The 13,332-nt window shown below is 34.9% G+C and overlaps 1 protein-coding gene across 1 annotated transcript in view; it reads right to left on the reverse strand.

Moving 5' to 3' along the window:
- LOC105158678 (tetratricopeptide repeat protein 27 homolog) overlaps window positions 1,218–13,332 on the reverse strand; it is a gene marked incomplete in the record, with an annotated part of 14,150 nt that continues 2,035 nt past the window's right edge. Inside the window, 8 exon segments of the mRNA XM_020692672.1 lie at window positions 1,218–1,558; window positions 3,106–4,521; window positions 4,666–4,757; window positions 6,673–6,762; window positions 8,450–8,508; window positions 9,941–10,244; window positions 10,325–10,406; window positions 11,584–11,906. Of these exon segments, the coding sequence (XP_020548331.1) occupies window positions 3,267–4,521; window positions 4,666–4,757; window positions 6,673–6,762; window positions 8,450–8,508; window positions 9,941–10,244; window positions 10,325–10,406; window positions 11,584–11,906 (2,205 nt within the window).

A 13,332-nucleotide genomic window follows, 5' to 3' on the forward strand; every position in this document is an offset into this window, starting at 1 on the left:
ATCATCAAAGTCAGTCCTTGTTGAAGTCATTAGGAATTCTTCACCAAACTTCATGTCCTTATACGCCACAACAAAAAGGCGTGGTTGAACGGAAACATAGACATGTCTTAAACGTAACCATTGCCCTGTTATTTCAATTCCATTTGCCTAAATCCTTTTCGGGGGGGAGTCTATCCTCATAGCAATATATCTAATAAATAGACTGCCCACAGCCATTCTTAACTGAAAATCACCATTTGAAGTTCTTTACAACAGACCACTAGACCTCACCCAGCTTAAGATTTTTGCTTGTCTTTGTTACGCCACTAATACTTTACCCCAGAAACTTAAGTTTGACAAATGAGCCACTAAATGTGTTGTCTTTCGATACAGTCAGCCTAAGAAAACCTACAAAGTATATGATTGTGATACACATGTTATGTTCACCATCAGAGATGTAGTTTTCCATGAAAATTCTTTTCCTTTCCAATCATCTCCTTCTGACTCTGCAACCATCTCCTTGCCTCTCCCTATTTTTGACTTAAATGTCCCTGTTGTTCCTACTCCAACTTCTGTACCTTGCTCTTCATCTCCAGCCTCAACCTCTAAGCTTGAAACTCCCAATCTTCCTGTCTCTTTACCTCGAGACCTTTCTATATTACCTGTTTCTTTACATCGTTCTCAAAGGGTCTCTCCAAGCCTTTTTGGCTCTCTATCTATGACTGTAATTGTGTACCCTCTGCTGCATATTGTGTGTCTACATCATTTATTGCTGCACATATCCAGTTTGTTGCCCAATTGTCCACTTTGCAGGAGCCTAAAAGTTATCTCCAAGCTAGCAAAGATCAGAATTGGTTGGAGGCAATAAGGCAAGAACAAAAGGCTCAAAATTGTCTCAAACTAACCCTCAACTTATTTCTTCTCTCTTCCAAAACATAATTCAATTTCTGTAGAACAATCCTACTTATCTTCAACATTCTCTCCCTATCTTCAAAGAGCAAAAAATAATCAATACCAAAAAAGAGTATTAAAGAAAATAAAGTAAAAAAATTTTAGAGAGCAATTTAATTTTAAAGGAAAGGATTAATTACAATAATTAGAATGGAATAGATAGACATATTCTCTTTCTACAAAACAAAGATATCTAGACCAACTGAAAATCTAACTCCCATCTTAATTATGGATTATTCAAATATGGATGCCAATTGGAATGAAGGAGAAACCCGAGTGGAAACATATTCAAAGGAAAAGAAGTACCTAAATCAAGGAAAAACTCATTCTGGGATATACAAATAATACAGCTTCGTCCAAATGAACAACACTTTGGAAATAAACATATAATCGATACAACATAAATTGTTAGGCCTTTAGAAATAAACACACAGGCGACAAAAGCAGTCCTAGAAACATTCAGAATATCAGCAACCTGAGAGATCCTAATGCTGATCTTTAGAATAGCTTATGTATCTCATGATTCAGGCATGAACTCTTTTCAATCATTGCTCAGAGCATATAAGTACCAGTTTGCAAACGAAGTCCGTAAGCAGTTCACCATCTTCACATTGCGAAGGTCTTTCGACTGCATTGATCAGTGAGATAAAATTAAAAAATGATATTGCAGTAAATGATTGTTCAATATAAAACAATTACAAATGAAATGTCAAGCAAGTTCCAGAAAAATAACTACTCCTGGTGATCAGGCTTTCACATATCAAAATTATTTGCAAGGCAATGAGAACAGAGGAAGATGCACCAGAGATACAAGAATCATGTTTGAATTGTTGAGAAACAACTCACTCAAATTTTTTTTTTCTCAATTACTCCGCTTGCCAGTAAATAAAACTTCTCCAGGAAACAATCATGACAATTTCTATTTCAGATTACCAGGGCAGAAGTACTTTTTTCATCCTAATATAATGCTCAGAAATTATTTCTAAGGTGTTTGAATGAGCTTGTAACGTATTACAAGATGTTTGAAAACTCATACAATATATTTAAAAGGTTTAGTGCACTTTTTTAGAGAATTGAGTTTTTAAGCTTCAAAAATAAAATGTTAATTGTTTATAAGATCCTTTTGAAAAAGTAAGACGTCCCAAGTTTTGTCAAAATTTTAACTCCCCCAATTTTGGTCATACTAATTACAAAATTGCCATCTTACAAGTTTCACAACCTTATTTTTCACAAACATTTCAAGAGGTAATTTTTAAAATATGATGTAACATCTCATAACATGCATGAGCTTACGAGTTTATAAGGTATTTTAAATAAATTTAGCTAAACATCCTCTAACCGTCATAATATTACCATTTATACTCTGAACTTCAAATACAGCAGTTTTATTAATGATGGAAAAACAGAAATGTTTTCAGCTTTACTACAGCCAACTTAAAAACCAAATGTATAACAGGAAAAACAGCAAGAACTCATACACAACAGTAACATTACCAAAAGGGTAAGCATCAGTGCTGCAATAAGTATATCTAGTAACAATGATAATGCTGACAAATATGGTCATTGCAGCTTTCGACAAGGATTTTTGGGGATCGACCAAGTGTAATATATTAATAATGTTTTAAATTAGGCATTTTCATAGCATGCATAAGCAGACCATATTCATATAATATAGTACTTGGTTTTGAATTCAATTATTTTAAAGGTAAATTAGAAGGAGCTCCATGAGGTTTCGCATACTTGCAAATACCCCCTTGTAACCAATACCCCAAATTTGAAGAGCCGTCCAACAACTAATCTATTCCGTTAGTCTCTATTAGTCGATCTGTTTGGCTAAAATGCCCTTGTGGACTATGAAATAATTTTTCTTATTTTATAAAAGTTTCTAATTTTTTTATGGATTAGAAGGGGAAGAACGAATTTCACCTCGTCAGCTTTATTTTTACAAATTTTCAATTTTTTTTAAAAAAAAATACCACCTCCAAGGCAAAGTGGACGTTTTCCAAGCGTCCATCCAAATATTACATACTTTAATCAAACATCATAATGGTACTGGTAATTTCTCATATAACAAGGGGGTATTTGTAATTATACCAAAACGTCAAGGGAGCGCATGTAATTTACCCTTATTGTAAAGATAACTTGCAAAAACATAAACACCTTTTAGCTACATACCCGAGATGGTCCTGAGCCTGGTCACAAGCTCCAGGTTCTGTATCAATTTTCTGTATGCATGCTTCTGAGTACTTGTCCATGTGCAATCTAGAATCTTATTTAAATCGATTCAGCTTCCATATTTTTGCTTTTCAGTGACAGTCAGAGACCGGACAGAAGCTTCACGCACCAGGTAATGAGCTAGATCTCAGTGCTGCTTGCACATCTTCAAGACAATCTACAAGATCTCTATATTCTTCAATGTTAGAAAAATTTACAGCCTGTTTAATTGTACTTTTCAAATGCATCTCAGCAGCAAATAGTTCTCTACGACTGGAGCCACGCAATGCAAGTTCTTGATAAACCCTACAAAGTTCCAAGGAAGCATGTGCAAACTTCACAAACCGGTCTCGGTCCTTCCATAAGTCAGATCCTTGGTACGATCTAACTTGCTTCAGTAGGGCCTCTGAGCACATTGTAAGATCCCCTTTCAGCCTGTGCCACCTTGCATAAAGTCCCCATGTGTCAGCACTACCACCACTTTGAACAATCTGTCTTAAGATTTTTCCAAGCAGTTCAATCAGATGCTCCGTTTCCCGTCTACTTGCAGAGTCGACCTCCAAACTCTTTGCTCCATTGGCATCAGCTACATTTGACTCAAAATTAGAAGAGTTGGCATGGTTGATATTATCGTTTGAGACATGAGATTGAGAAAGACCAACTGAAACTCGACCCTCAATTTCAAGCATGATTCTTTCTAACAACTCGGAGTCAATTCTCTTCTTTTTAGTCATGTCCAGCACCTTTTGTACAGCTTCCATTGCCTGGGTAAAGTTCCCAATATCTGCAGCAACATGGCTATAATTCTCCCACATTTGCCAGCTGTCTCGCTTCTGTTTTAGCGCCTCCTTAAATGCAATGAAGGCCTCCTTGCTTCTCTTTTTAATCATATGCAAACAAGCAATATTATTCCAAGCCTCTCCATTTTCAGGATCAAGTTGAACAGCTCGTGTGAAAGCATCCAGTGCCTTATCAACATCCCTAGATTTTAAGGCAGCAGCACCAAGAGCAAACCAGCCATCTGGATGCATGGAATTCAAAGCCATTGCTGATTCCCATAAGAGTTTCGACTTCTCATACTCTCCTCGGTTGTAGGCCGAACGAGCAAGAGACCGAAGTGCTCGGACAGACCTATTTCCTGAAACTTCAAGGCCTTTCTCATAGGAAGCATCATCGTTTGTAACATCACCAAGGGAACACCATAACCTTGAGTCATAAGGCTTCTCAGACAGTCGTTTCTTGATGAGTTCAACAGCCGCTGCTTTCTTATCCACTAACTGATAACAATATATCAGATTATCCCATAGCTCAAGATCCTCATAAATTTTCATAGCTTCCCCAACCAAGCCACAACTCACTAAAAGATCACCATACTCCCTGGGTAAAGAGTTGGATGCCGGTCATGTAAGGAAATGAACTGTATCTAATAATATGCACATAATGCAATGTATAGCCAAATGGACTTATCCTTTTCTTCCAACTAAGCGGAAAGTATCAGAACCAATAAACAACATAGCCTACCTACGCAGTGCAGGAATAGAAGGCATGTTAACTCCAAAGCAATAATACAATCTTTGAGCAACTCCAGGAGAATTATTGTACACAGCTTCAACCTGTTGCAAGATTATGCAAAGTTTGTAAACACACATGCTAATTGCAGGCAATGATCTTCCAAACCGGAGATATTTACAAACATATCAACAAATTTACATGCTAGCTACAGGCAACGACAATATAAAATAGAGATATTAACAATAATTTCACCAATTGTGCAAGGAAGGTGCAAAGCTACTACCCTACTACAATAGACAAATCCACTGATTAGGCAAATTACATGGTCATATCATCTCTTGAAACTTCCATATAGCAAGCACCATTAGTCAGGCTCCAGCAATGTTTATATACAAGTTACTTTTCCGCCACAACACAGGAAGACAAGACTTGAAAAGGAAAAGTTTCAAATACCTTTCACAATATTCGCACTAAAAAATCAGTAGCTGAGAATTAGTGATATCACATCACCTTGTGAGGTTAAATTTTGGATAAAGTTTCATTTTAGGAAATGGAGTCCAATTTGGGATTTCGAAGAGGAAACAGGAGCAACAAATTTGGGAAAGAAGAATTTTGATATAGCACCGAGCAAACAAATAAAAGAAAACACAGAGTCCCACACTGTATACTCTACAACCCAATTATGGTAAGATCAACTCGATAGGTACAAGTTCAACAAGAAGGAAAGAGAAAATTTTGATTGTAACAAAATTGCTAAGATCAGGCTGGTGAGCTTAGCTAGTAGAAGAGATTAAGTTTACAGCTTCTGAAATAAATGCATAAAAGAAAGAGAACTTCGATCTCTTAAAACACTCACAACAGAAAAAATAAGTTGGTTTATGGTTGACTACTACAAAATTATTTTGAAACTTTGCATACGACATCGACTATTTGGCCAAATTATTCAGCATCTCTCTAAAATTTCATCCATCATAAATGAGCTCTTGACATTTTAAATTCAAACAATCTACAGAAATTGGACGACTGTTTACTAATATGAGGCTATTTCAAATAAGCATGTGTATCATATGAAAATTCAATTAAAATTGTTACACTTAACAAAGCTTCTTTCCTTGTCAGTATTTAACTCATTGGTGTAAGATTTCAACCATTAAAATTCATAGGATCATCTTAAAGTGTCAAAAGAGCCATCCAAGCTTAAATGAATGGGGTCCTCAATTGATGGGATATTTGTGGAATCAACTACAGTACATTACTGCCTAATGTGATCAAACATTATGCTTTCCATGACTGCTTTATCAGTTGTCCATTTTCAAGATTTTCTCCAATATCCCATGAATAATCAAATCAAGCACATTGTAATGTAAGAACTACCACAATGAATATATATACATATATCAATATTAGTTTGGAACGAAATAAATGAGAGAATACTTCCCTTACCACTCTTGGTTCTGAAAATTTTGTTTCTGGTACCAGTTTCCCTTTTCAACAAATTATAATTAAGTTCCTACACACTTAAACTGTTTGATACTACCAGCAATACCATCTTCATTTCCAGCTCTTGAGTTCAATAGAGAGGGAACCAGAGTAAAAATCAATAGTGAATCCCACAAAACTGTAACACCATACTATGGGAAATCAGAAGAGGAAAAGTGAAAATTTTCACCTAATGATCAATAGCATAACAAATACGATTCACAGGTACAAAGATCGTTTATCATACTCTTCTAACGAAACAAAAATGGGAGACCAAGAAAATAGATATTTCCTAATATAAAAGGATGAAGTAAAAATATTTCAAATGTTCAACCATCATAAATGAGAGGAGACTGAAATCTCATATCTTGAAACATAAAGAATGACTCTCCATTGCACAAACCCAATTAAATTGAAAACAGAAAATACTGTACTGCATATTGGCTATAGAAGAAAATGCACATAGGAAGCCAGGGCCTGTAATAACATAGAGCAAGACTATAACATCAACAACAAACAATGACAAAAGGAATTTACCAGCTTATCCATCATCAATAATGCACGTTGCTTTGTTTTTGTACGACTCAACTCCCACCTGATACGTAATATATTGCAAAAACATCGAAGCTACAAAAATAAAATGGTCAGATTGTGATCAAGCAGAGGAAAAGCCAATTAATAATAGAAAGCTCAGCACAGGTGATAATAACGAAAGAATACTAGTCCCAGGAATCTAAGTGATGGAAAGAAACAGAGAAACAGGAAAACTAGATAACTAGGCAAACATTATGATGCCTTTGTTCTTCAACAGGCGCTTTAAAGCACAATGCAAACAATATGCATATAGAAAGCAAAATAACCAGATAAATGATCATCAAAGAAATATGAGTAGCAGAAATTTTCTAATTAGATAACCTTGTACTAAAAAATAACAAACAACAACAATCCATATAATGATAAAATCCAAGGCTGCCTTTTTGCTAGAGGTGATGATCATGGTGCGGTTTTGGTTTTATTAGACAATCTCAAATCGTATTGCCATATGTGTTTTCACAAAATAACAAATTGAAAATCCCCTTCATGAAACCAAAAACAAGGGTGCAGTTTTCGGCAGTTTCGGGCGGTTTATACAGTTTAAAAGTAAATTTGTTTCCAAGTAAAAAATAGTTAGAAGTATTTATGTTAGTAAAGAATTAGAATAAAACTATACTGTTTAAATGATTAGTAGTCCGTAATCATATATATAATGCATAAAACTTGTGACGTACTTGTTGCATGGTTCAAAGATTACACATCAATAAATATTCAATATACCAAATTAAATCTACAAGAAAAACAAAAACTTAATGAATGGTGATGAATAGTAAGAAAGAACCTAAAGGACAATATTAATGGTAAATTTTATTTTTCTCTAACTATATTGTATTGCCTCATATCTTCAAAAACCAAACAAGAACCAGAAAACAAATGTGAGTTAATAAACAAGAACGATAAATCTTCAATTCACCTTGATTAAAAAGTTTGAGCAAACACAAAGAAGTTTCACCTCTGATAAAGATCTAAGAAGTCTCTGAGGAAGCAAACTGCAAACAGACTATGATATTTTGCAGAAGCAATTATTTTCCATTTAGCTTGGTGCAGTTCAGGTCGAAAAGAATGCCTGTAGCTTCAGGAACCACTACTTGACTGCTAGCTAGATTTGGTAAAAGATCATACTCTTTGCCTCTTTTTGGTACGAGATTCTAAGTTTGTTAAGGGGTCTAATTGTGGCAGACCTCAAAAGGAATTTGCAAGCAGTTTTTATGGAATTAGTGTAGTTTCTGCGCAGACTTCCATCCCTCCTTGGAATCTATTTTTTTCTTTATAAAGTTCATATTTGACATAAAAAATTAATCTGTAATTGGATGCAAAAGAATCACACTGAGTTTCTCCGTATATCACAGGCATGACCAATTTTCTGCTTAGTTCATGACAATTCAGACATTGACCCAGGAGGATTAAGTGTGAATAGCGTGTCAGCGACACATATCCATTAGGACATGGAGTACACTAACATAAAAGCTCAACATAGGAATCATGTCAAGTTCATGAATTCGGAAGGTGATAACCAAAAAATTGATATTCAGTCTCTTTAATGATGCGGACTTTTGAAACTCACCATACAGATTAAATTCATAAACCCTACGTTTATATGACTTTCAGATGTGGAGACATATCAAACATCAATGAAAGAGAAACAATTTCACATTGGTAAAGCGATCATCTTTATCGTAACGAGCCTTACGTAGTATCATAAAGATGTATTGTTGCTTACAATGAATGGTGATGCATCCTGAGAATCAATAGCCTCTATATATGGAGCCATTTCCCACTCTGAAAAGAAAAACGAAAAAAAGAAATAGTATGAGTGAGGATTCCAGGTAAAAATAAATGTTGTAATGAATCAAACATGCTCAAAAGTGTGACAAACAATTCAACAGTAGCATCATATCATTCTATTTAACTTATGGGTTAGCTTGCTAGTTTCTTTATCCCAGATGTTAAACCTTATTAACATACTTCAAGATAGCCTTCTGGTATTTAAGTCATCAGGTGCTATCATCTCTATTTAGGTTCTCTTGAGCTCATTTCTAATTTTCTACCACGAACATTCTTGTTATTTCTGATCACGAGTTTCTGCAACTTGTAACTAAAAGATCGTAACAATATTGGTTCTACTCCAATTTCAGTATCAGCATAGATCTGATTGCAACTATAACAAAAAAAATTATGGGTCCTCACATCCCTCCTACCTCATATTAGTAATGATCTATTATTGATATTGATTGATCAAAAATAAAATCACAAGCACAGAGAATCGACCTTAATCATTTTAGTAGTTCAAAGACGGCCAGCTCTGATAGCTATCATGACTCAAAGCTTTGTCTTTTTCACATCCATCATCTCTGTCATACTATAAAGGAACCACAACATTAGAGTATTATTTCTCTCCTTTTTGCTTCTTTAAGTGATTTATAACTGCCACGAACCTAAAATAGGCCCTAATGTACAAAGGTGAAAAATACACGCCAAAGAAAGCTAGCGTGCCATATCAGCAACCAATCTCAACCATATCTTTCTGATATGAACTATCCATAAATGAGCGGGGTCACTATCCAGAGATTTTCAAAAGTGAACTAAGGAACCTTGCCTGAACTTAAGCATCTAAGTAGTTTAAAGGGGATATAGAAACAAGTATGACATAAACATCCAGGGACACATATAAGTGACATAAAAGGAATCCCGGCATCCTTTTATTTGACAATTTTTAAAACTAATACATTGACAAATAAAATGGGATATTGGAAAGGATATCTCAAAGAAATGTCTTCAACAACTACAACGAAAGTCCAGGCAAAGATATTCAATCCCTTCTTAAACCCCAATTCATTCTGACCTACCTCCTAGAGATCAACTGGAGCTTCATCACTGGAATATGAATACCTAACTTAGAGGAGAGTTTCAACTATGATGACATGAGCTCACTAAGAAGATATTGACATCCAGGGTTGAAGTACAGTGTAATAACTGGTTCAACATGAGTTTGTTATGTTTTAAGAACTTTTTTTTACATGCCAATTGATACATGCATACTTAACATCCTCTGATATGAAAAACTTTCTTCCTTTATATAAATCTCGCTGCAAAATGAAGGTTGAATTATCCAGCTAATCAAGAACCTTAGACCTGGTGTCTTAGGACAAAAAATTTCAAATACTTCAGAATAAATTGGGATCTCAAACAGCTTTAAAGAACAGGTGCATACTCTGCAATTCATCATTACGAGCAGTTTTCTCGATAGAAAGACATTGAGCCAGAATCACTGCTTGGTGGACTGCATTCAATTGGGAGGCTGCAATAGCATTATTTTGAGCACCCAGCTCAACACCTTCAGACTGTCCCTCATCTTCTACGAATCTAGGGATCATCAATATATCAGATGCTTCATACACTTCAGAAGGTTGCTGAAGTGGATAATTATCAGTAATGCTTGACTTGTGGCTTACTGGTGCAGAGGTATCTCCATCATTTGCTCCAGCAACAAGACGGAGCTGAGCTTTTGGTTCCACCTATAATTAATATTATCAGTGGATGCACAGAGAGACAAGGATTCCCGACCACTTTCCAGTAATGCAAGTAAATTATATACCTGATGGAGTGTCCGAAAACCAAGAGCCCCACTTACAAAAAAATTGTAGTTGGAAATCTCAGCCGCTGATTCAAAATGCTGCCTGAAACACAACATTTTCACCATTGAAGAAAGTGAGTATGCGAGTCATGTAAAATATGTGATGTTTCACAACCATTCGTCAGATGAAAAACCTAAAAGCAAATAAATTACGTCGTAAAATGCATCACTAGGTAAGAGAACAGCAGAGATAGCAGTTGAAAGACACTTACCACAGGTTTGTGAATTTCAGTATATACAAGAGAAATTAAGATGTGTGAAGGGGCATCAAAAAAGGCAAGGGTGCAAGAACTTATAGGGAGGGGGGGGGGGGGGGGGGGGCCATCAAACAAGGTGAGAGTAGAGGGGGGGGGGGGGGGGGGGGCGAGTTCCATTCAACAAAATATGATGCTGTCAGAGAAGCTAATACTTTTGATTATAGAAATACAAAGTGATACACAAGCTCCTTTAACGGTTTCACTGTTTCTCCACCATATCACTATTTATTTGCACCAATTTCACATGCTTCAACTCTACTGGAGTTCTAGAATATCATATTACACAAGTTCCTCGATACAAATATGTCTACAATGAGGCTTATATACTTGGATAAATTCATCTTTTAGAAGGAAATCTGTCCAACAAAAAATTATATGATATCTGTACCACTCTGAAAAGAAAATTTTTAAAGTATATTAATTGCAAATTGCAAAATTATTCTAATAAAAAAAAGAAAAACTTGTCGATTCCAGGTATATAGCATAACAAGGAGATCTTTGTATACCTGTGACACATAGCAATTCTGAAAACTTAAGCCATGTGGCAAATATACTTAGCTATTTAGCACACAAAACACAGTCACACCCATAATCTCTGCTGGTGGTTCTTGAAAGAAAATTGTAGGTCCTCACCTCAGAATGCAGAAAGGAACACCATTCAGAAAGAATCAGCTTTTTTACTTTTGTATCTTTATACGTAAGAAATTCTTATTATTGTATTAGAGTTTGCTTGAGTTCCATTGAAGAGTCAAACAAGGGTACAGATGTTTTAGCTAAAGTCATAGGTTACAGATCATCACTGCTTTCCATGCTGATCTATATTAGGAAATTCCCTCATTCAAATGTCAGATGAGACATTCACCATCATCTTCTTCATTTAACTACAATTTATAGCATCTCAAATGATGGAAATGGATACATGAATTAAGAAATACTAAATACATAATAAATATCATGACTCACTTGGAAGTATCTACACGCCCATAATAAAGGTCCAGTATCCCCACTTCTAAATGTAGCATCGACAAAATAGTTGAATAATCTTCAATGGCACACCAATAATCTTTTATCTTCTCCAAGGTGCCCAGAAAAGACAAACTTTCATGTGTATTAACTTGTAACAGATCAAAAAGAAAAGATGACCGTTCATCCAACAGTTTCTGATGCAAGAATAAAGCTCTGGCCAACCACCACGAGATACTTCTTACTCCATCTATTGAAGAAGAATTTCCTTCAAATAGCACATCTTTTGTCCTCATAAGCAGAGTCCTTGCAAAAACTAAGTACTGCAGCAAAAGAAAGAAAGCAAAATTCCAAAAAGAAAAAACAAAAACAAGTTAATGTGGAAAACAAGAGTGGCGATAGAACTTTCAAGCAAATAGATTGCTTACTGATGCAGATAATATTTCTACATATTATGTATAATATCTTTAAACATATAGCATCCTCATCAATCTGAAGAAACCCAACCCACCAAAAAATGGTGGTTGGTAAAGTTTGAGCCAGCATTATCAAGAAAATTACCAACAGGTTCAACTGTTCATAAGAGATTGAAATTATTTGCAAATTTTAAATTGACAACAATGTACATTCAACTTATATTCTCAATATCATCTTTCTTATATTAAGTAAAAGCTCAAAAGCATGCAAATCAGCAATTTAGACATATGCCATTCAACAGTCAAGTAGAAGATAGATTGTTTCTTGAATATAAAATATTCAATTGAATATAATAATATATTGAAAAAAACAAGTATATATCGACTTTTGCAGAAAAAGAAACAATAATGTTGATAAATTCACCGTCAGCACAGCAGCAGCAAAATATAACGAACGGGTTGCTCTAGGCCAGGATAGAGCTTATAAAAGCCTATGCTTGGTCCATGTATTTGCAAGGATATACAGTTTGAATATCAACTAGCATTCCTAGATGACACCGCTTTTACAAAATTCAGACTGACAAGGTTCAATACCAATCAGATGCCTTATTTCTTCTATTAATTATTATGAGACAAATTAAGATAGGAAATAATTGGATTTTCTGAAATAATATGCGCAGAAGATCTTGCCATTTGGGAGAAAAAAGTTCTAAATTCTAAAAAATAATATACATGGAGATGAACAGATATATTCATATAACACTAACTATTGGAAATTGAAATATAGTTTTCACAAAGCAGGATAAGGAACTAAAGTATGCCTCCATGGGACAAAAAGGAAAATTCAATAAAAGCATAAACAGCATAGTGTGTAAGCAAAGAAAAGAAAAATAAAAACAATATAACAATCAATATTTAGTATGTTGGCACTAAATAAGATAATTGTGCGTGACATCTAGCATATGTTGTATACACAGCACTGGATACTGAACCAAACTCAAAGCCTACAAATGAACGAATTGGAAAAAGATAAAACTGAAAATCAAATGCCTATAGCCTTATGTTCAACTCACAAATAAAAGTGAGAAGAAAACGAAAAAGGACCATTCAACTCATGAGCATGTATAATTTCCTCAAATTCGATAATAAATACTCCAATTACATTAAAGACAGAACTGAACAATAGCGCATTCTATCAAAGAAGCAGTGAACAATGTTAATATACTCTGAAAAAAGGAAACAAGTAAAAGAACTTAAAGAATAAAAGCTGCAAGTACCTGCAAATTACAGAATTTCGCACACAAGTCAGAACCAATAGACATTAGTTCCTTAA

The sequence above is a fragment of the Sesamum indicum genome, linkage group LG3, assembly GCF_000512975.1.
Source record: "Sesamum indicum cultivar Zhongzhi No. 13 linkage group LG3, S_indicum_v1.0, whole genome shotgun sequence".
Taxonomy (NCBI): domain Eukaryota; kingdom Viridiplantae; phylum Streptophyta; class Magnoliopsida; order Lamiales; family Pedaliaceae; genus Sesamum; species Sesamum indicum.